Source organism: Camelina sativa, chromosome 11 (assembly GCF_030686135.1).
Source record: "Camelina sativa cultivar CO46 ecotype springtype chromosome 11, ASM3068613v1".
Lineage (NCBI taxonomy): Eukaryota > Viridiplantae > Streptophyta > Magnoliopsida > Brassicales > Brassicaceae > Camelina > Camelina sativa.
Window position 1 is genome coordinate 5,906,330 of NC_141890.1, and position 23,511 is coordinate 5,929,840.

At 34.5% G+C, this 23,511-nt stretch overlaps 5 protein-coding genes and 1 pseudogene across 5 annotated transcripts; 2 read left to right on the top strand and 4 right to left on the bottom strand.

Moving 5' to 3' along the window:
- Positions 1-4,648: 4,648 nt before the first annotated feature.
- On the bottom strand, positions 4,649-5,196 carry LOC104717296 (S-protein homolog 1 pseudogene; annotated as a pseudogene).
- A 1,636-nt stretch (positions 5,197-6,832) lies between these two features.
- On the top strand, positions 6,833-7,433 carry LOC109127607 (putative defensin-like protein 31). Its single transcript, XM_019232593.2, has 2 exons — positions 6,833-6,934; positions 7,168-7,433. Exons 1-2 carry the CDS (start codon positions 6,871-6,873, stop codon positions 7,347-7,349), a joined length of 246 nt encoding a protein of 81 aa, XP_019088138.1. The 5' UTR covers positions 6,833-6,870; the 3' UTR covers positions 7,350-7,433.
- A 2,390-nt stretch (positions 7,434-9,823) lies between these two features.
- On the bottom strand, positions 9,824-10,520 carry LOC104721973 (uncharacterized). The gene has a single exon (XM_010440058.3). The coding sequence runs from the start codon at positions 10,408-10,410 to the stop codon at positions 10,048-10,050; it is 363 nt and encodes a 120-aa protein (XP_010438360.2). The 5' UTR covers positions 10,411-10,520; the 3' UTR covers positions 9,824-10,047.
- Positions 10,521-11,661: 1,141 nt separating this feature from the next.
- Positions 11,662-12,497, bottom strand: LOC104721974 (uncharacterized). Its single transcript, XM_010440059.3, has one exon. The coding sequence runs from the start codon at positions 12,345-12,347 to the stop codon at positions 11,862-11,864; it is 486 nt and encodes a 161-aa protein (XP_010438361.1). The 5' UTR covers positions 12,348-12,497; the 3' UTR covers positions 11,662-11,861.
- Positions 12,498-14,427: 1,930 nt separating this feature from the next.
- LOC104721975 (peroxisomal fatty acid beta-oxidation multifunctional protein AIM1) lies at positions 14,428-19,469 on the top strand. The gene is made up of 18 exons (XM_010440060.2): positions 14,428-14,856; positions 14,961-15,032; positions 15,190-15,252; positions 15,340-15,396; positions 15,502-15,569; positions 15,660-15,741; positions 15,827-15,882; positions 15,985-16,287; positions 16,462-16,548; positions 16,640-16,814; positions 17,147-17,268; positions 17,417-17,580; positions 17,666-17,920; positions 18,056-18,177; positions 18,243-18,364; positions 18,452-18,600; positions 18,826-18,964; positions 19,215-19,469. The coding sequence occupies exons 1-18, from the start codon at positions 14,760-14,762 to the stop codon at positions 19,245-19,247; spliced, it is 2,166 nt and encodes a 721-aa protein (XP_010438362.2). The 5' UTR covers positions 14,428-14,759; the 3' UTR covers positions 19,248-19,469.
- Positions 19,470-19,530: 61 nt separating this feature from the next.
- Positions 19,531-23,443, bottom strand: LOC104721977 (protein tesmin/TSO1-like CXC 5). Its single transcript, XM_010440061.3, has 8 exons — positions 22,381-23,443; positions 21,978-22,085; positions 21,623-21,800; positions 21,170-21,523; positions 20,967-21,064; positions 20,793-20,887; positions 20,325-20,726; positions 19,531-20,240 (listed from the first exon to the last, which is right to left on the bottom strand). Exons 1-8 carry the CDS (start codon positions 22,701-22,703, stop codon positions 19,987-19,989), a joined length of 1,812 nt encoding a protein of 603 aa, XP_010438363.2. The 5' UTR covers positions 22,704-23,443; the 3' UTR covers positions 19,531-19,986.
- Between the last annotated feature and the right edge of the window lie 68 nt (positions 23,444-23,511).

Genomic DNA, 23,511 nt, shown 5'->3' on the forward strand with positions numbered 1-23,511 from the left:
TTATTTCAATTCTGCAAACTGGCTTCATCCTGCAAATGACTAAAGTAAATTCATTGCCACTCTAGCAATTACAGCAAAACTCGTTTAGTATATTAAAATCTGAGATAAATATATATTTTGAAAAAGGTCTACGATATTAAAAATATATAAAAATAAGAATAAAAGTGAATCTTAAGAGTTGAATACCCAAATGTGGTAACATATCTTTTAGATATTAAGGCTCCGAATGGTAACAACGTATTTGGTTCTGCGGGACAAATGATTTAGTAGTGCGGTACGGTTCAACTGGGGTTCATGCAGGAGAAATAAATTTGCGGAACAAGTGCGGTTAATACAAAATAAGCGGTACATAAATGTTTGATTGGTAAAAATAAATTTGCGGTTCACAATAATATCATATATATATATGTTAAAATACATACATATTGCTAAATCAATTATATTTACACATAATTTTGTATTTATGATAAAATACATATTACTGAAAATTCAGAATAGTTATAATAATTATTATTATAGATCTAATCTAATAAGCTATTGATTGTTTGTTTATATAATGAAATCTCATTTATTAGACCATCTCCAATGTATATCTCTATTTTTCCTCTAAAATAGAGTAACTCTATAATAGAGTAAGAGTTAGTGTAAAAAAATAGAGGTGAGAATAGAGTTGCTCTATATAGAGCAATATTTGGTCCAGATTGCTCTATATTGCTCTATAATAGATTTTTGACTCTAAAATAGAGTGGGGTTGGAGATGCCCTTAGTTATTTGCTTAGACATAACTAAATTACATAACTACACATTAAGCTCATAGTTTTGATCTAATAATAATAATAAGTCAACTATATAAAAAGCACTTTCAAATAATAATGGATACATGAATGAAAAAAGAAAACTAACTTTTTTAGAAGTGATATGAGAGAAATTATGTATGATATTAATTTGTGTTTTATGTTTAAGTTTATTCATATATTTTATTATTGTTAAATGTTTTTTCAAACATTGGGTGCGTATTTGCTAAAACGCTGGGTATTGTCTACCTTGAAAAATTGAATTGCGTTTTTGATCTTTTAGGTATAATTATGGTTGTCTACAATAACGCACACTGCACAATTTTTTTAATGAGGAAAAACGCAAATAAAAAAATGAAGTTGTGAATAGTAACTTATTAGTGGTTTTCTATTTTTTGTTTGAATTCCGCGAATAATGGTGTTACCATTCACTACCTAAGAGTTGATAGCATAATGTAGTAACATATCTTATAGATATTATAAGTAAAAGAGAATCCAGTTTTATTTAGGAAATATATATTTGAAGTATAAACCCACCATCTTTCTCTATAAATACATATATTAGTGGAGGATTTGAGTACAATTTAATTTCATCAGAAAATATTTTTAAAATAAACAAAACAAAAAAATGGTTTCATCCTGCAGCGTCTTCCTTGTGTTTTTATGTCTTGCAGTTCTTCTCACCCCAGGTATGCCAAAAAAACATATAATTTAATTTATATGATTTTCTTTTTCCTTTTTACAAGACATTGACATATTATTAAGTACCAAACGAGCAAGAATCATGTATTAAAATTAACTAGTAAACCGCATCTAATTGTTTCTATTAGATATATTAATGTATATTATATCTCCATATATGTAGTTTAGCATATAGCATACACTTCTACTGTTACAATACATTGTGTTATTCGTCATTATATCCAATAACATTTTTACTTTGTGAATACTACGCTAATTTTCGGAAAATAATAGGTGAAGTATGCGCGAAGTCTATGCTCAAAGTTAATGGTGCTCAGAAATGATTCGCTATACAAGGCCCCTGCTCACAATTTCCGGACTGCAATAAGCATTGCAGAGAATTAAGATATCCATTAGGTGGAAAATGCCTCCAATATAAATCTGGTGCTAAAATGTGTGCTTGTATTTATTCATAATCTCATGTATAATCTATTTAGGATATTGCATGTATGGGTGTTACAATGTTTTAATTAAAAAAAATAATACCAAAATAAATTTTCAATAATGATATTATTTTATCAATGTCAATTCATAAGCAAAAAAAAAAAATTGTCCATGCTAATGCGTTCGGATACGTAATCTATCTTAACATTTTTGGAATACAAATTTGTGTCATCCTCTAATTGTAAACGGGTCGGTTCAATTTAAGACTTTAGAACCCAAAATCAATGATTCGGATCCAACTCAATCATTCAGTCGTCTCAACTATATATGAAAGTATATTAAACCGAATTCCTAAATTGAATGATTGTTGTGGACGAATCTTTACAGGACAATTTGTTTTTAGAAACTGAAATTAAAGCCAATAACAATTACGCATGGAATGCGGGTTGTTAGTAAATCTACTCCTATAAATAAGGTACGTTAATCTCGCCGTTCTATTATGATATATACGATTCTTGATTGTAAAGATGTTTTTAACATAATTTTAAAAGTTAGCATATAAGAAGCATATGCCTAATCAGCTATTCCCAAAATCTTCAATTTGAATATCTTCCGATCTCTTTTAAACTTGATCATCAAGAATTTATAGGAAACCTAAAAGAAACCCTACCATTTAGTCGGGTACTATATATAGTATCCAATCACACCACCAAAATGCATCAAACTCGAAAGAAAAAATTGTTTTTATTTACCAAGAGTTATGTTGACAACAAGAGCACTCCATGTTCTCACACTCTAATGACATCAAAAGAAGAATACAAATCAATAAACAATTTGGCAAGTGGCAACGTACCGGAAAGGCTTCCTTCGTAGCTACCTATGTGAGTTCCTCATCTGTATAAATGAGACATCAAATCGACATCAAAATTCTCCCAGTTACATATCTTTATGAATTGTTTCGCATGAACCAGGTTTTCAAAGAAAATATCCAGTTGATGAAGGAATACTTACGAGACATCATATTGCTGAGAAGATAAATGAGTATCCAAATCTTGGAGTAGATTGAGAAAAGAAGAGGATTTCAGGGACGGTTGATATATTCTTCCACCACGTTTGGCAGATAAAAGGGGCTATGTTCACTTCTCTCGCTCTCACTATCGCTGGAATTTGTGAATAAGAACTCAGTCCAATAAACTATGATTAAATCAGTAATGCAAATGATATGGATATATACGATATTTTATGTTTCAATACTCAAAAACAACTATTAGCATACTTCACAAATTCAAGTCACTCATATATTATTTAAAGAGATGATAAACACACGCCAATTCGAATCTTAAGTATGTAATAACTCAAAACAAATGCGTCGTGAAAGTGCTGGATTAGAAAAGCAAAAGAGAGAACCAGTGAATTCATTGATACTGCAAAGTGTTTTAGATAAACAGAAGAAAATTAACTCATCGGGTTAAGTAGATATGAAACAGATGATTGAGATGAGATGACGACGATTGGAGTGAACATATAATTTGATGGGTCTCTAAAATTCTCTGACAAATAGAGGTTTTTAGGTTTCGAATTTGGAAGTAACAAGTCTCAATTCGCGAATTCAGGAAACACTAGATTTAGGGTTTTCCAAGGGCTAACACCCACCATTTGGAAAATTAAAAGGGTATCTAAACAATCTTTTCGAATTAAAACATTACATAATGTTTGTCCAAAAAAAATACATTAATTAGCATTAAAATAATATACTTATATACTATTTTCAAATTTAAAATTACAAAAATTTTAGATGAAAAAGGTTCATCAAATTATTTGTTCGGCGGGTTGTTAGTATATCGTTTAGTTATTATGCCAGATATAAGAATTCTAAAATTTTTGAAAACTTAAAATATTATAAACATTCAAACTTATAAAGTATAAAAATATCACTAGACAGGGATATACGTATGGTGGAACTGTTTTAGATCGACATTCATTTAAATTTAAAATATTTTATTTTATGCTACAACACGGGTGATATTTTATTTAGATCTTACTCTTTTTATGAGCTTGACCCAAATACATTTAATAACACATATTATAAATTAATACAAGAATATCAATCTAATATATAAAACACTATAACATTATTATGTAAATTCAAGAAACTATACGTATAGTACAAAATCATAAAAATTATATAAATTAAATTAATTAAAAAAATTAACTCATGGTGGTACACCATGTAAATCCTAGTTCATATTTACAAATGCACAACTTAATTGAACAATATTATCGTAAAGCATATTGAATAGATTGATGAAGTTTATAATCGCTCCTGTGTGCGGAACCACATACTTTTAATCAAATACATAAACCGAAATAAAAATTAACAATTATATATCTAGTCTCCAAATTTAACACAAATCACATATTTAATTAAAATATTTATAATATCTACAAAAAGTTATCATAAAGAAAATTAACTAATAGCAAAATACTGAATCTAAATCCTATAGTCCGCAGTTCAGCACTAACTAAATCCACCTTACCCTATCTCATATCATAATTAAAATTACTTTCATACATGTATAATAAAGCCATAACCAAATGCAGTTACATATCCTAAATTATAGTGATTATATATATATATATATTATTTACAGCAATTATAGAGATTATAGATATGTAAAAGAGAATCCAAAATAGGAGAGAAATTTATGACATTTTTTTATTACTTCAGCAAGATTTTTCATCCAAAGTCAACAAGGTACATATAATAAGAAAATAACCAAAAATGCAGAAATATGTCTTCACCATCCAACTTCCCATTTCTCCGACAATACATCTTCACCGCTCGCATAATACCAAAGATAAAGGCCATCAGTCTTTGCGGTCCAAACGCAATTCTTCCAACCACATCTATGGAACAAAATAACATCATCCCAAAACACGTTTACATTCATATGACCATCATCTTTGCTCATATAGCACCAAAACAAAGTTGAATGAAGCACATTTTCTCCGAAGTTCCAAGAAAATCGATCTCTAAATCTGATCAGGCTAATTTCACCTAGATCGTCTTCCTTAGATTTACAATGGATGAAAAGAGTTTCATTAGTGGTCAAACCGTTAACCACCGTGACTTGCCACTCAGAAATCTTTGGGACTATGATGTCTTTCGTCGTGGCTCTGCTGGCTAAAACATGATCTTGGCATGTTACGGCTAGAAATATGTAGATTGCCAAAAAAAATTGTTTGATGTGATTCATATTTTTGTATCTGATAGAAAACCTTTAAGAGGAATATGATAATGCTACTTTCTTTTTATAATGGAAGAGTGAAACGGTAATTGATGTTTTATTAAATTTTGATGTTATTGCATTGCATTAATGAAGAGTCATGCTGTAAATCATTTACAGAATCGCAGGTTAATTAGAATTGAAGCTGAAAGGTTTATCCTACATAATGATCAAATTAGATTATTATAATATATATTAAGAAAAAGAAGATTATAATTTAGATTGTGGTTTAGCTATTAGTTTTGAATTTATATAGTCTATGATGGACACAAATATGATTCTGATTATGACCGGTATAATTTGAAATCTATAATCGAACAAGGTTAATTGTATACAAATAATAAATTTGTTAACGTAACTGTTGTTGGGATTTCAGCATGGTCGATCGTATTTACTTCTAAATTCTAATAAAATAGTGTTTAATAAACACCTACTTTTAGTATATTAATTTTTGGCACACATTTTGGTTAAGTACTACAGCTTTTTACGTTACACTAGTATAATCTATAACAATATAATTGGAGTTGTTGAAATCCAATAACAAAATGACGAAAATATACTTGTATTGTTTTGGAAAAGATTATTGCAAATAAATTGTTTTTTTTTTTGGACAAACAATGATTCTATTCATTCAAACAGAAGCATTACAAAGGAAGGGATAAAGTATCCTAGAGTTAAGACAAATACAAATACAGATAAAAGTTTTCTCCAAAGCCATAAAGATAAACAAGAGTAAGGTAGAGATCAAGCGAGACTCCATGAGGGCTATAAAACTAGTGCTAAAGAGCACTTGGAGACATGTGGGATCATGGTTGCAGGATCGGACATCTTTGAGGGTCTCGAGAGATGACAGGAAGGTCACGGTCAAAAGACACAGTGCCGTAGGTAGAAGAGTCAGTGCCAAGGAACACACTGAAGTGATATACACTAGCAGGATCATAACCATGGCAGTGATTTGGGGGCAGTAATTTGGGGGCAGGATCATAACCATGGCAGTGATATACATTGCAAATAAATTGTATGACTCTGAGTACTCAATAAGTATATCCTACCGAGTATAGCATAAATAAACATTAATCCATATATACAATATATTTTGGAAAAGATTCTTGTAAATAAATAGTCTCAATATATTTCTTCATAAATACTTACCTAATAATCAAGTTAAAATTTTAACCCAAAAAAAAAGTAGTTGACCAGAAAAAAATACTACTCCCTCCGTTTCAAAATATAAAATGTTTTAGAGAAGTTTTTTGTTTCATAATATAGGATGCTTTCAAGTTTCTGTGCAACTTTTAGATTATTTTAGTATTTTATATTATGCAGTATTGTTTCTGATTGGTTGAACTTGTTAAAAGTAAAAACTTCTTAATCTGCGTATTTTAGTTAAAACATCATATATTTTGAAACGGAGGGAGTATTAAACTAGTAAGTTAGTCCATAACAAGTAATCAAAGCTAATAAGTATGACTCTTAGTCTTAGTCAATAAGATGATACCCGAGTATAGCAGATAAATAAATACTAATCCAAATATTCTGAGAAATGATATATAGGAAACTACGTACACTCCTATATCCATGTAGTGAAAAGGTTTGAACTATTTGATGTCATAAGAAAGTAAAAAACAAAAAAAAAACAAACAAAAGCAAATCAAAGAACCAGAATGGCTTCTTCAAGCAAATGCTTTTTCTTTGTGTTTTTGTGCTTGGCTGCTCTCTTGACTCCATGTATTGAAAATTAGATTGTAAATTTTAGATTTTGTATAATTGACACTATATCATTTCTCTATTCATTATTATTATAGTTGAATCAATCATATATATACAGTGTTTTTGTCACAAGACATTGGGATATTGTATTGTAATTAATAAACCAAAAGAGAGATCTATGTTTTAATGTGATTCTCTCTATGTGTTTTTATATAGTAATTCACTAACTTGTTTCCAAAATATAAACCCAGATCTTGCGGAAGCTGAAGATAGGAGTAAGCTGATTCCAATAGGTCCTTGTTTGGAGATTCGGGACTGCAGTCAAACATGCATTGAATCACAATTTCTAGGCGGAAAATGCATCAAATGGTATCCGGACTCCATAAAAGAAACATGTGCTTGTTTTGTAAAACCTTCTATATCACATGTTTAAGATTTATGTTGATGGGTGTAAGAATATATCAAACAATAATGTTGCATAATATCTTTTCTATAAAATTTTAGTTTCTGATGATAATTTTCATGGATGCAAAACTTTTATTGAAAAAAATTAACTTAACTTGATCCAGAAAGCAAATGCATTCTGATTCATAGTTTTAATTGCAATGCATACCATGCATTATAACAAACCGAATTTATGAAGGTTAATTTACAATGAAAATCTTGTTTGTAATCACAAAATATTGATTCTCTAGTTCCTATCATTATGAATAGATCATGAATACCCTCGAGATTAATCTGAAACCCTTAGGAGGTAAATGGGATCAAGACAGGATCGAAGGAAATCTTTGTTTGTTATTCCAAAAAAAGAATGGCTAGGAACCGTGTTGTGCTGTCCCTCTTTGTCCAAAAAGAAATGACACATATTTCCTTCGTGTGATCGTATACGACTACTCTGGAACACGTACTCTCTTCTCTTGTATTCACTAGCCTCATTCTCATGTGGTTTTTGTGAAGAACTTTTGTATTTTTGTTTTTAAAAAAAAAAAACTAGTTCAATTAACATATATAGCCGGACGGGTTTGATCATAACTCCGAATTTAACCAACGTTATAAATAATGACGACTCGGTGAAAAAGGTGGTTTACTAGTACCTTTTGATATCTCTAGTCGGATCAATTTGTGTTGGGTTTAAAATCCAGTTTAACAGACACGTTCTTGTGAATGTATATGGATATAATATAAGCCTTGAAATGTTTAGAAGTGTGTTAAAATTATATAAAATCGTAATTTCTTTATGAATTTGACTAGTTAGATTTATATACAGTATGTAAGTTAATGTCCACCTGAGCCAGGGTCTGTGATGGCCGATAGAGAGAGAAAGGGGGAGTAAATGCACAAAACCTACCTCACGAACAGTCTTTTGAAGTTTTGAATTGCAATGTTCTGTAATAAATATAACGTTTGACTGTTTGTCAGGCTCCCATTTAAATTGGAACTCACTACTTTCAACTTTAATATTTTCACCTAACCAAGCCAGCACCTTTTAAGTTCTTAATAATTAATTTATACGAAAATTTATTAAAATTACTTAACCGAGAATTTTCAAGTTAAAATATGTAAGTGAGTTAACAGTCAGATAAATGTATTATTTTAGTTTGTTTTGTTTTGTTAACTCCTCGTTACATACTTACATATATATATTAATTGTCAAATTAAACGAAAAAAACTCAATTAAAACAAGTTTTAGCTTGTTTTTAGTTTACGTACTCATTTGTTTATTAAACTTATTTCCATCGTATTTAGGGGTTCAAACGCTGCGGTTGCGGTTGCGGTTGCGGGAAATTGCGAAAACGGGTGATTGCGGTTTCAAGCGTTATTAAGCGTTTTGAACGACTGGTTTAGCGGTTTAAAATTGGTGCATTTGTGGAAGGTTTACGACTGGTTGACCAGCGGGTGCAATAGCGGTTGGAACATAATAAATGTGATATCTAATATATAAATGTTAAAAAACACCAAATTTTTTTATTAAACTTGATTTATAATTAAAATTTATTAAAATAATAATTATTCAAAAAAAATCATATTGAAATATTTATTCCTTTATGCATTTGGCTTTTCACCAAAAATTTAATCAAGTAATTTGATAAATGACAAAACATATGCTTTAGATTGTAGATCTTTTCTCTTTTCTCTTAGATCGTGGGTTAGTAGTTGCATCGATAGGAATAGTCAAGTGAGAGCTCAGAAGAGTCACTGGTGATTTGTTTTAATATTTTTCAAAATAATCTTATTTTCTTAAATTTCTGATGAAATATTATATTTATTTAGATTTTTTTAAACTTATGTGCGATGTGCCATTAAATTTACATTAAGTTTTCCGGGTTATTGTTAATTGAAATATTATTTTCTTCTAATTGTTTATTTTATAATCTCTGCAATCGTATTCGTACTTCAATTTCTCCCATCCTTAATGAGTAAAATGGTTAGATAGAAAATATAACAAAAAAAATTTTCATTATCATTGATTTCTTTTAAGTTTTTTTACAAAAAAAAAAAAAAAATCCAACTGCAATCGTCCGCAAACGCAAACGCTTACGGGAAACAACGTTTGAAATTCAGTGGTTTAAAGCGGTTGGGAACGATTAGGAGCGATTGAAAACGGTTTATGTGATTAGTTCCAATCGCTAGCAACCACTACCACCCGCAAACACAGCATTTACAGGAGGTAGCAGGAGAACCAGTCAACACCTTGGTCGAGCTTCAAATAACTCGGGCCACCAGGTACGTTCCAAAAAATACCTCCAAGTACGTTACAAGACGTATATATATATATATATATATATATATATTGTAGAGAGCTATTTTTTTTTTTGTGTGTGGTCATCAGAGCTACTAAAAAGTCTATAAATAGAGCTATAATAATGACGAAAAAATAATCATATATGTTGACATGAACTCATCGAGTGAGACACTAAGAAAGTCAAATGTAGAATTTGAAAATGGACCAAGCCATGACACTACAAGACACGTACGAGACTGATTCAAAGACACCATAATAACTTAAGACGCACGTTAAAGCTAAGATAATCTCAAAGTCCAACCCTAAAAAGATATGATAGATTATTCATGACTCTTAAGCTAGACCTAGCTCAAGGACCGTACGAAACCTTAATACCAATGTAACAAACTCAAGGGAAATGAAATCCTCCGGTACTTCCTCCACCGGTTCCAGCACCAATCCCACTTCCACCGCCTAATCCACCGCCTAAGCCACCACCGCCTAATCCATTGCCTGGTCCACCGCCCAAACCACCGCCTAAGCCACCAGCGCCGCCAAATCCTCCAAAACCAAGATTACCTCCAGGACCAGACACACCTCCGCCAACGCCACTGAACGGAAGACCATTGTCTCCAACGCCAGAATATCCGCCACCATAACCGAGGTAGTTCTTCTGGTCAGAGAGGCTTCCAGCTGGGACATTTCTTGCATTACAAGCTAAAGCAGAGGCTAGGGCAAAAACCAAGAAGATAGTGAAAAACCACTTCGCCATAGTCAAGAACGGTAACTTTTTTTAATAAGGTAGATAAGATTTTAAGTAAAATATGTTTGTTGCCTTGCCGAAATCTGGGAGATATGTTGGGTCCTTTTAAAGGCGGAGAGACCACAAACAATAAACATAGGCCGGTGTAGATAGTTAATGCCAATCGTAAATGCTATAACCAAACACTCTGATATCAACTTTAAGTTTATATTTACTTCAGAAAATAACTGGTTGTGACGCGGTAACTAACGTTCCGTCCTGACTGTTCAAGTGGTTGAGCTGGTCAAACCATATTGTTAAAATGTTAAAACCATATTTATTATAATGGGCAATATATATTGTGGAAACTACATGATGGGTTTTATTTTATTTTTCAAGTTCTTTTTGTAATTTATTCAATCTTTTTTAATTTATTTTTTGCCTCCTCTTTTACAAAGTGAATTTTGGTACAATTCCATTGGAGAAACATGAAAGTTTACTTAATCGTTATGTTGGTAGTAAGTGTATTTCGTTCGTTGAGAGCTAACTATACTACACATGCATTTACCTATTGGTGGTTGTAACTGAATTAAATTTCTATTACTCACTGAAAGAAAATTCTATAGATTTTACAATTAAATTGGTCCTAGCTTGTCTGTTTCTGAAAACAGACATTATAAATTTGTAAATAAAATAATAGATCAATACTTCTAAACTTACATTATATGTCTATATCATAGTTTCTTTGTCAACATGTTACATGTCTATATACTATGTATGTAATATATTAATGCACAACAGATAAACTAAATACATTTATACTACGTATACATTAGTATATCACATCATAAGATACTGCACCGACGAAAAATTTCGAGTCTCTATAGTCTGTTGATACCTTGATAGTTGATACTTGATACAGTATTGTTTCAACAGATACACATTTTTTTTTCAACCTCTAAAACTGGTTAAAGAAAAATCAGTTAGATTTGGTTCAGAAGAAAATACAAAAGTTTAACAGTGTTTGTTGTGCACTGTCCACAACATGTATTAAACTGCTTAAATATAAAACTTTGACGTATATACATGATTAATTTGGTAAAGATAATCTCGTTTATAATTCTTGACAAAAAAAATTAGCGTCTTTTCTTTACATATTGTCACGAATGAAACAAGATATTGATTTTTTTTCTGACAACTTCGACAGATGAGAATTAAGTTTGATAATATTGCTGCATGCAAACTGCAACTATTTCAATATCTTGGAGCACAAGCAAGTAATACGAAACAAAAACAGAATACACTATTTATTGATAGCACAAGGTTCTCAAGTAATAATAACAAACAGCATAACCAAAAACAAACATATATAGAAAACAAACAAAACGTAAACATCGATAATAAAACTTAAAACATACTAATAATTATGAACCTTTCGACCGATCTTTGGTTTGCAGAGAAAAAAATAAACACGTTTAACATCAATGGTGAGGAATTACGCCACCGCAATCGCTTCCACCGCCAACCCCACCCAAACCACCACCACCGCCTATACCTCCTGCACCGCCGAGTCCACCTATACCACCGCCGAGTCCAGAGTCACCACCAAGACCTGAACCACCACCAAGACCTGAACCACCACCAAAACCTGAACCACCACCTAGACCACCTAGACCGCCAAGACCACCTGCACCACCGCCTAGACCACCAATTCCGCCTCCTACGCCACCAACAGGCAAGACTCCGGCGACACCACCGACTCCACCAGCAACACCACCAAGACCAGTTCCAATACCACCCACTCCACCAACTCCAGCAGCTCCGCCGATGCCACCGAAAGCCACAAAATTCTTTTGGTCGTCAAGACCAGCTCCGACATTCTTGGTTGGAGCCGGTCTTGTTGCGGTAACGGCTTGAGTCACCATAAGAGCAGCGAGGACGACTACAGTTAAACACCTAATTGCCATCTCTCTTCCTTACCTTTTTTTTTTGTAACTTAACTCTATTATTGTTTTTGTTTCGTGGAGAGAGTAGTGAAGAGTGTTTAGTACTTGGGGAGGTTTTATATAGGAAAGTGAAGGGGTTAAAATTAGGGTTACAAAGTGACAGATGGATAAGTTGTAAATGAATGTTGGACCATCTCATCTCTTATATGTTCGATGCAAATCCCTCCACGTCAACAGTTACATTCTACTTTCCCTTATGTATACAGTAAATTAAATTTCAAATTTTTTTTGTTTTGTCGTAAATCACTTAAATAAACTCAACATTTTCTCACATATATAAACTTCCTCATTGCCATATATATATAAGGAATGAAATTAGTTAGAAGTAAACTTCGACATGTTTTGTAATGTTCTGACATCTTCTATATGTCTATAAATTTATGCGGTAAACTTATGGCATATGGATCAATTCTCACCGGATACTCCAATCCGACGATTGATTCTTGGTACTTAAAGTTTCAAATGGACTGGAGATTATGAGATCAATTCAACAGATAGAAAGTGGTCGAAACATTTTTCATGCAATTTTAACTTTCTTGTCTCACTATATTTGGTTAAGTAAAAATGACGCTCATATATACGAATTTACCTACGGAAGGGTTCAATTGCTCGATATACAAACGTATTTAATTATGGGTCGTTTTATTATTACGCACGCTGAATAAATCTCAAATACCGAAAACAAAAGAGTACCTTCATGAATGAATGTACATATATATATACAATACAAGGGCAATAAATGAGAGCATGCAGAACATGTGGCTGCGCCCAAAGGTCGAAGTAAGTAGAGCATGTAAACGCATTGAATTGGCACTTTGGCAGGTTGGAAGACCATAAAGATTAATATGGAGATTAAAAAAACTTTCAATCCATAAATTAATCAATATTTCTCGAAAAATGATGCTGCATAACATTAATACAAAATTTGAAGTCTGGCTATATGCCTATATGTAATATAGTATGAGTTATTATAATAACCCTGCGGAAAGAAGCAAAGTACGAATAGTTAATAGGTGATTAGTTGCGTTTCTTACGATAATTAATGGCTATTTGCTAAGGAAGAAGATGAGGAAAACATATCAGACTCGTGATATTTTTATTTAAGTTCTACAATATATAGTCGAGTATATGTATTGAAGTAAAAAAAAATTGATCTGTGTTTTTTTCGTTTTTTAATATATATAAATGAGATCGATAAAACAATTACAGTTCTGTTTTGCAAGTTTACTAGGATTCAAAGCGATATATATATATTCCATTGTCTAATTTCTAACTCATTTAGGCAATACTGAATTGAATAGGCACCCGGACTTGGGTATACAATCCATGCTCAAAAAATAGTTGAGAAATCTAAGTTAATCAATCACAAACTGATACTGAACAACACACCGTAAACTCTGGAATATTAAATGTGAATGAAAAAGTAAATGATCACGAGATTTCGATCAGTAGCAATATTATTTTATCCAAGCTCTCTCATCTCTGCGATATTAAGAATGACAGCTGAAGCCAGTGAAAATTGCTGTTCGCTGGGCCTTTCTTGTAGTTGTAGTTCAGTTATATCACCTCTTTAATACTATTTTTTTGTCCTCATGTCAAAAGATATTCACATACACTATATATATAGTCTATCTCTCTTCACTTGGGATTAATATGATAGCACATTTGGTGGTTACTGGTTAATAAATCATTTTAGCGGCCTTCGGGGGAAAAAAAAAACTGCAAAAGCTTACAATGTCCCTCCTCTGCTTACAATATGGCTCAATATGTTTGTCGGTCTAGTCCAACCATCTGCCTAAATCACGAATTATATTTTTAGGAGTTCCAAAACTGAAATGGCCCAATTACACTCTTTACATTTATAAAGTAGTGTCGTTTTAGGTTTGAACTTTTTATTAATATACATTACAAATTTTTTTCATTGGTTAATACAACATAAAATTAGTGAAGATAAAACTGTAAAAAATATTGCCATATACATACTTCTAATTATCACTCAGTTATGTTTTAAAAAATGTTTTTACTATTAGTACTACGAATCAGATATATCAATATGAATATGATCCAATAGTATAATAAGCTGAACCAGCCCCCCCCCCCCCCCCCCCAACAGATATCAATACCGGCCCTGTTGTTGACTGCAAGGTCTGGTTTCCTTATGACGAAAATGACGAAACAAAACAAGTTAGGAAAGAAATCTCATTCGATCACGTAACGTTTTTTTTACAAATGTAAACTCTTTGATTTATTATTTTTAAAAAAGGGCCTAAAACTTATCAAAACCTGATCTTTTTATCCAAATTCACTCACCGAACTCCTAAAGTCTTTTCACTTTTCAATCTGAGAGAGAGAGAGAGAGAGAGAAATTAAGCTATGGCGAAGAAGATTGGAGTGACGATGGAAATTGGGAACGATGGTGTTGCTGTCATCACCATTACTAATCCTCCTGTTAACTCTTTGGCCAGTCCAAGTATATATAAAGCTTGATCCTTTCAGCTTCTCTGTGATTTAGATTAGATATCATGTACCCATTTTCTTTTGATTTTTTACCTTGTTGCTGTTGAATTCTCTCAGTTATTGCTGGGTTGAAGGAGAAGTTTCAAGACGCGAATCAGAGGAATGATGTTAAGGCCATCGTGTTGACCGGTAAATCAAAAATTGAGCTACTTTTGTTTAGATTGTTTGATCTTGTAGCCAAAGATTGTGAATTGTGGACTAGTATGTTAAAGGGGTTTGTAAATTTGAATCCTTTTTTTCTTATCCTAGTTTGTATAAGGAGATTGAATGATTTGAATCATTTCAGGGAACAATGGTAGATTTTCTGGTGGTTTCGATATCAATGTATTCCAGCAAGTTCATAAGACTGGTATAGTTTCTTCTGTTGTTAAGTATATATAGAGAGTGAAAGCATATTTGGTTCCTGGGTTTTTTTGACTATCTCTTTTCTTGGCAGGGGATTTATCGCTTATGCCTGAAGTATCTGTTGAGCTCGTGTGTAACCTGATGGAAGGTATTTGTTAAGCTTCTTTTTAGTTCCAAATTTTTCTTTCCAAGGTTGATAGATTTTGTACTCCTCTCCAATGTGATGTTGATACTGTTTTCTCGTTATCAAAAGACTCGAGGAAGCCGGTTGTTGCTGCAGTGGAAGGATTAGCTCTTGGTGGTGGTTTAGAACTGGCTATGGTAGGATTTTTGAGTTTATATCTCAGTGTGCTTTTTATAAGTGTCTTTTGATATCCTTTTTAAGTAGTGTTGATTTTTCTGGCTCTTTAGGCGTGCCATGCCCGAGTTGCTGCTCCGAAAGCTCAACTAGGCTTACCAGAACTGACACTTGGAGTTATTCCTGGTTTTGGAGGTATGGGATTTCTTTGTTCAGCTTTGTATTCTTTTAAATGAAAGAGACGATTTGTTGGATAGTTAATCTAATTTTGTCTATGAAGGAACCCAACGTCTTCCAAGGTTAGTAGGCCTTGCAAAAGCAACTGATATGATACTGGTAGGGATTGCGTTTTTTTTTTTGCATTTACCAACAGTTTCATTACCAAGTTGATTTGCTTGGCTGATTATCTTGTTCAACTGTATACTGGTATTTTGGTAGCTTTCGAAGTCAATATTGTCAGAAGAGGGTCAAAAACTGGGTCTCGTTGATGCTTTGGTGCCATCTGGAGATTTGTTGAGCGCGTCCAGAAAGTGGGCTCTAGACATTGCAGATGGACGTAAACCCTTTTTGCGTTCGCTGCACAGGACCGACAAAATTGGTTCTTTATCTGAAGCTCGTGCTATATTGAAGAATTCAAGACAGCTAGCCAAAAAGATAGCTCCAAATATGCCTCAACACCATGCTTGCATTGAGGTGATTGAAGAAGGAATCGTCCATGGAGGATATAGTGGGGTTCTTAAGGTATGTTTATGATTCGACGTTTACTCTATTTCTCACTTACTGCTTGTGAAAAACTGTTAGTCATGATTCCCTAATTATAAAGGTCGAATGAGCACCAACAAGTGAGAAGAGTTATGAATAATCCAAAATCTATCCATTCTAGTTGGTTATGTACTTAAAATCTTTGATTCGCAGGAAGCAGAAGTTTTCAAGCAACTAGTACTGTCAGACACCGCAAAGGGTCTTGTTCATGTTTTCTTCGCACAACGTGCAACATCAAAAGTAAGATTGGCATACATTATGTTTATTCCTCCTAGCACTTCTACTTTCCACATTTAGTGTTCATCCTGAGCATCTATCAAACACTTTTCAGGTGCCTAATGTTACTGACGTTGGATTGAAACCGAGGCCGATAAAAAAAGTTGCAATTATTGGTGGAGGTTTGATGGGTTCTGGCATCGCTACGGCTCTACTTCTAAGCAATATAAGAGTTTTGCTCAAAGAAATAAATACAGAATACCTTATGAAGGGAATAAAATCAGTTGAAGGTTAGCATCTTATCCATTACATATCCAGTTGTCATTTTTATAGAAGTATTATCTTGGTCACATACCAAAAAATTTGAACTGTTGTCTACGTTGAGCCAGCCAAAATCGTTCTTCATAAAAAATTGATTGGTTGCATAATGAAAAAGTTTTCGTAGATGAAATTTTATGTATGGCAGTATGCAGCCCAAATTAGAAAAGTGTACGACATTTAGGTGGGTTGTTTTTAAGCCAAAAGAAGCATCCATAGCAAATGATGGAACAATAGATTATATGATTTATTACTGTTCCTGTTTACAGTAGATGCAATAAAGTTAGTTTTTTTCTTGCGACAGCAAATATCAAAGGCTTGGTATCTAGGGGGAAACTGACACAAGATAAAGCAGGAAAGGCCCTCTCTTTGCTCAAGGGAGTACTCGATTACACAGAATTCAAAGATGTGGACATGGTCATAGAGGTCTGCCTTCAATTTCAGTTATCTACTGTGGTGTTATCTGTCGTTCTCTTTAGTTTCAAGTATATCCAAATCTAGATAGTTTGAAGAGAGGGTCAACTAGTTTACATGTTTCTTACTATAAGGCCTTGCTTCTGGTACCATTTTTCAGGCAGTGATTGAAAATATTCAGTTGAAACAAAACATATTCAAAGAACTCGAAAAGGTCTGTTCACCCCATTGCATTTTGGCGAGTAATACATCTACTATCGACCTCGACGTAATTGGGGAAAAGACTAACTCAAAAGATCGCATTGTTGGCGCACATTTCTTCAGGTCATTCTGTGTTTCCAATGCCTTAATATTTTTATGCTTTTTCTCATATTTTTAATGTAATTTACAAAGGTTTGTCTTTTTATAGCCCTGCCCATCTGATGACCCTTCTCGAGATTGTTCGTTCGAAGAATACTTCTGCTCAAGTGATTCTGGATCTCATGGCGGTTGGAAAGGCCATAAAGAAAGTTCCGGTTGTGGTTGGAAACTGCATAGGCTTTGCAGTGAATAGAACATTCTTTCCATATGCACAAGCTGCACATATGTTGGCCAATCTAGGTGTTGACTTGTTCAGAATCGACAGCGTCATTACCTCTTTTGGCTTGCCGTTGGGCCCATTCCAGTAACTCTCTCCCTTTTTGTTCTGTTATGTACACTTTCTGTGTGTCCGTACGTGTGTCAGTTTGTGTTTCTGTTGCTGTATGGCTACTCTCAGCAACTAAAGAAAGCTTATTTTCTTGAATGGCTCAATTCTTAGGCTTGGTGATTTGGCTGGACACGGGATTGGATTAGCAGTTGGGCCTATATATGCCAAGGTCTATGGTGATCGCATGTTCAACTCTCCACTGACTGAGCTTCTTCTTAAGAGCGGGCGAAACGGTATGCCGTTGCTCTTACTTTTGTAAATTCCTAATGTGCCAACCTTTTAACATTTGCGGCTTCAGGAAAAATCAACGGGAGAGGATTCTACATATACGAAAACGGAAGTAAACCAAAACCCGATCCATCAGTGCTTTCAGTTGTTGAGGAATCAAGGAAGCTGACCAATATCATGCCTGGTGGGAAGGTAGAGAAACAAATGAAGAGGTCTTATGAAATATACGTAGTGCTTTGGTATTTTTTATATTAATGCAGTCTTGTCGTTCATTTGCAGCCTCTATCAGTATCTGACAAAGATATTGTAGAGATGATCTTATTCCCTGTGGTTAATGAGGCATGCCGTGTCCTAGATGAAGGAGTTGTGATCCGAGCCTCAGACTTGGACATTGCGTCTGTTCTTGGAATGAGTTTTCCTTCTTACCGGTGAGGATTCTAAGTTAAAAGGGAGCTTTTTGTGAAATTCTGGAATTTCCTTGCCTCTGGTCTAATCTTATGCATTTGCACTTCCAACAAATATCCATTTTTTATCTTGTTGAGTCTCTCTGGTCATTTGTCAACATTCAAAATTTTCCCTTTTGTTTGCCACTGAAATGTTTGGTGATGATCTTTTCTTATGGTAAGTAAGCATTTCTTTTGTACCTGTTGCAGCGGAGGAATTGTTTTCTGGGCAGACATGGTTGGACCAAAGTACATATACGAACGTCTCAAGAGATTGTCAGAGATGTATGGCGGTTTTTTCAAACCGTCAAGGTATCTGGAGGAAAGGGCAATGAAAGGAATGCGTTTGGTAAAGTCTCTCAACTTGTTTTTTTGTTCAAGTTTAGCATTAACTCTGTCGAATTGTTTCTGTAGTTTAGCTAGAACAAAAAAGATCTGTGTAAAAGTTTTTGAGAAAACAGTTGATATTAATTATTAGAGCTATGAAGGAACTGTTTCCAAGCTTATGAATGCAGTACTAGTCTGGTTAACGTCGATTTATTGATTTTTAGGCCTTTTTGCTTACTATTGCATAATAAAATTCTAATTTCTGGCTGCAGAGTGAATCACAGTCGTCGAGGTCTCGAATGTGAAGCGTTTGAACAAGTGTATGCTGGAGGAGAGGGTGGTAATCACTAAATGAGAATAAAATCAGTCTCTCGCGTTGTTTGAAAGTTAAAATGCTATAAGGTGGTGTTTCTTAAAGAAACTCGAATTATGTTCTTAATAAATGTTTGAAGTGATATCAATTCTTATTTGTGTTCGTCTGTTATGAGAAAATATTAGAATGAGCTAATAAAGTTAATTTTTATCAACCCCAAAGTATTATGTATGATTTGTTCAAGCCAGGAAGAAAATATAAAGAAATTTACGTACTTCTATCAAAATATGTTTTATTCTTATATATTACTTTCAAATCCTACGGAGGCTGATTGAGAAACATCTCAAATCAGAAATCACAGTAAGCAAGGATGTTCTACAGAACACAAAAAAGTAAAACTGAATAGAAACACTAACAAAAAAAAACTCGTATAGTAAGAAACAAAGCTCTTGATAATCTACACCAGCCACAGGGGCTTTAAAGAGGAGAGAGACTTTATAAGAAAAGAAAGAGAAAAGCGAGAATAAAGCCTAGCGACACAATAAAAGCTTGTGTCTATTACACTCTCTAATCACCTGCCAATGCGCTGAAGCCACACAGAAAGAAAAATTATGGTGGTATTGTATTACCTCTGATAACATAGAGTGGTGGTGAGGCAGATTTCAGCTTCTTGTTTGTGTTCTCTCTGGTAAGTTATTTTTCTGTCCTAAGTAGAGTATAATCTATTTGATTCAGGGGTCTTTCTTCTCTGATAAAGCTGGAGGTTTATTATGATGATGGTGAGTGTTTGTTGTTGCTACTGCTGCTGCTGCTGATGTTGTGTTCATCAGCTGCATAGGCTGTGGTTTGTTGACTGTAGGTTGAGAAGTTGCTCGTGAAGCTCCATTCACAACTGGTACTTGCTGCTGAATCCCATTTTCGGTTTTCACAGTCGCGGTGGCGGGTGGTTGTAGATGCCTTCTTGCTAAAGATGAACACTTTGATTCTGCAAACAAAAAAACTTAACTAATTTTAGAACTTTAGAGAAGATTGTTAAAAATCTGTGTGAGTGACACACACAAATCGTTACCTTTTAATTCTGCGTAAGAGATAAGTCGACTAAGGCAATCTCTGAATTTGGTTAACACCACTTTCTCTTGCTCTGCGTATATCTCTGACTGGCTCTGTGAGTTTGTTCCACAGCCACGGGGGTCTACTGAACCATTAGGTGGAGCTGCTGATACCATGAAGATAGTGTCTTGTTCATCGCACATCAAAGCCAAAGTTGCTGGAGATAGTGGCTTCGCTTTAGAGGCATCAGCACCATCTGAATTAGAATCATCTGGTCCAGACTTATCAGCTTGATTTCCATCAGCTGCAACCATCTCCACATCAGCTGCATCTTTATTCTCTTGGGAGTGATCTTGTGCAGAAGAAGCTAAAGAAGTGTCTGTTTGATCTTCCACTCGATTTTCCTTTTCCTTCCTTTGATCTGAGAAAATTTTGAAGGGGAGATCAATGAACCGCAGCAATACAGAGTTGTTACTCGAATTCTTACCAGTTAATGTCTTGGCTGCTTCTCCGGCTACAGCGACCAAGACAGAACAAAGCGCTTTCACATCCTGTGGTTGGATTATATCTGCTAAGAGGGACCTTAAAAGAAGCATAAAAAGTCAGTTTTTTTTAAAGCTCTGGGATCAGCTAAATAACTTGTGAACGCTAGAAATCTCACCTATATACAAACTTTGATGGAACTGACGATGCATTGCCACCAGCACGAGAAACAGGTGACGGAGATGTGCCTGGGCCAGTAGTTCTTCCACTATTTACCTAATACAAAAAATAAATAAGAGTTTACGTCTAGCAACAGCATAAAAAAGGATATATTCAGTTCCATATATGGAAAGCCAAAATGCTAAAATGGTAACTTGGTACCTGTGGAAACTGGCCAAGTCTAGATGAATCTTTGGTTGCTTGGTTGAACAAAATATCTTGACCTTTTCGTCTCTTAGGTGCTGGAGAAGGAGCAAAGCCAGAGGAACCGACAGCTCCAGTAATGGCTGCATTTGCTGCTTGTTGGAGATAAGTCATGTGGTTGGCATGTTCACCGTGAAACAGAGCTTGTCTCTCTTCACTTCCTTCAAAGTTTTTGCAATCCAAGCATCTACAGTTCTCGGAACAAAGAATGTTTGCTTGAAAGCACTCACAATACTTCTTAAGACATCCCGATTTCTTGCAGTGGCAACCTTTGTTATGTTTCCCTAACACCACAACTTCACCAATGTCTTCCTGCAAAAAGACAAATCAAGAGTTTAAACATCCCACGATAACTTAGAAGTTAAAAGAACTCTCCCACGATCTGAAAACAAGTTCATCAGGGTCACGTACCCTTTTATCCCGCGCACCATGTGGACTGCTAGCAATTTTAGGCCTGAACGCAAATGGATTCCGGTCCAGAGTTGCTTCCACAGCTTCTCTTCTTGCCGGTTCATTATCAACATTGTTGAAACAATTTACACAGTTACAACCGTCACAATATGTTCCGGATGCAAAGCATTCACAGTACCTGATAAGATAGTGCACAGTGTAAAACCTAATCAGAAACTGTGATGCACAAATCCACATTGGTTAACTCAGAAAACTTAAGACTTTGAGTTTCTTAGACATGCAGCCGCAAAAAGGGAAAGATATGAACATGCAATCAAAAAAACAAGTCACCCCAGAAACTAAAAAGACGACTTACAGTTTCAAGCAGCGCGAGTGTTTACAGTTACACTGCTTCTTCTTTTGAGGGGTTCCATCTCTAGCTTCCACTATAGGCCTTGGTCTGGCTATTGGAGATTCCGGGTTTCTGCCAAAAAAAAAAGAGAAGGAAAATTTTGAATTTTATTTCATAACATAAAACCTTACTTAAAAGGTGAATGCGAGTTCTACAAATCTTAATCATTGGACACAAAACCATTTAAACCAGTTTCACTAATTTCACCAATTAGTCTAAAAGGATTAAACTTTACAAACCAATTTCATCATCACGAATCAAACTCAATTGAGCTAAGTAAGATCACAACTGACTATAAATCTCCCAACCCAGAAACCAAAAGTTTGAAATTCTCATCAAAGAAACCTCAATAGATAAAAAAACTTACGGATGCCTGTTTGGCGCGTTAAGGATTAGTGCTTGTGACGGCAGAATCTGTGTTGTCGCCACTGGTAACGTCGGTCGTACCTGACCGATTGCTATGGTCATACCAGGCCGTATCGTCGAAGGGACAGTAGGAGTAACGATGGGTCTCACCGCCGCCGTAGCTGCGACGGTAGGAGCAGCCGTCGCAGCTGGTGCTTTAGAGAGTGAATGTTCATCGGAGCCACCAGTGAAGTCGAGCTGCCTCGCTGGATTCTTTGCGGGAAAACCCTCTTCAACACCGTCCTTTTTTGGCGGGAATTCGCCTCCTCCGCCGCCTTCAGCCATCCTCACAGATATTCAAATCTCCGATTTTTTCAGAAATTTTCCTTTTTTTTCCTTTTCCCACAGCGCGGAAGAAAAGAAAAAAAAGCAAGAGAAGAAAATTCACACAAATCAGCTCACAAAAATCGAGATCCGAATCTCGCCGGAGCGAGAAAATCACAAACCGATTCGGCGGCTGTTAAGGGAAAAAAAAAAAAAAAAAAAGCACCAGACTTTGAATTTGATCCGCGTAGAGAGAGAGAAAAAAAAATGGATAAGCTTTTTCAGAGAGATGAGAATTAGGGTTCTATTGGGTTTTTAGCTCTCTAGACAACGAAGAAGATGAAGAAGAAGAAGAAAAGCCCTCAGAAGAATTTGGTGAAATTAAAAACAAAAACAAAAAAAATTAAAAGCAAAAAAAAAATACTTTCGGTTTTGTTCCTTCTTCGTCTGGGGGCTTCTTCTCTCCTCCTCCTCCTCCCTCTCTCTCAACATGTTTTGAAATTTCAATTTTTCTCGATTATATTGAACGGTTGGATTTGCTTGACAATCTCATCGTACGGATCTCGTTTAATACGATGATCCAACGATTCGAATTCATAAATGCTTTAGGTTTTGTTCTCTTCGAACCGTCCGATCTACGCTGAAGCAAATATCCGAAAAGCCCTTTTAATATGTGTGTTTACGGATTTCAGCCAACTGGAAACTGACACGTAGTCAGACCCACTCGTGACTCACACAGTACAAACTACAAACACCTTGTCAAGCGGAAGCTGAAACGGAAGGGGCCCCCTTTTAAAGAAAATTAATATTTTCGATTTCGCCCCAACAC

Coding starts and splice junctions, on each gene's coding strand:
- LOC104721973 (XM_010440058.3), bottom strand. CDS start 10,410: ATGGCGAAGTGGTTTTTCACTATCTTCTTGGTTTTTGCCCTAGCCTCT.
- LOC104721975 (XM_010440060.2), top strand. CDS start 14,760: ATGGCGAAGAAGATTGGAGTGACGATGGAAATTGGGAACGATGGTGTT. Junction 14,857..14,960: donor TAACTCTTTGGCCAGTCCAA/GTATATATAAAG, acceptor GAATTCTCTCAG/TTATTGCTGGGTTGAAGGAG. Junction 18,965..19,214: donor CAATGAAAGGAATGCGTTTG/GTAAAGTCTCTC, acceptor TTCTGGCTGCAG/AGTGAATCACAGTCGTCGAG.
- LOC109127607 (XM_019232593.2), top strand. CDS start 6,871: ATGGCTTCTTCAAGCAAATGCTTTTTCTTTGTGTTTTTGTGCTTGGCT. Junction 6,935..7,167: donor GGCTGCTCTCTTGACTCCAT/GTATTGAAAATT, acceptor ATATAAACCCAG/ATCTTGCGGAAGCTGAAGAT.
- LOC104721974 (XM_010440059.3), bottom strand. CDS start 12,347: ATGGCAATTAGGTGTTTAACTGTAGTCGTCCTCGCTGCTCTTATGGTG.
- LOC104721977 (XM_010440061.3), bottom strand. CDS start 22,703: ATGGCTGAAGGCGGCGGAGGAGGCGAATTCCCGCCAAAAAAGGACGGT. Junction 22,086..22,380: donor AACGCGCCAAACAGGCATCC/GTAAGTTTTTTT, acceptor TTTTTTTGGCAG/AAACCCGGAATCTCCAATAG. Junction 21,524..21,622: donor ATGGTGCGCGGGATAAAAGG/GTACGTGACCCT, acceptor GTCTTTTTGCAG/GAAGACATTGGTGAAGTTGT.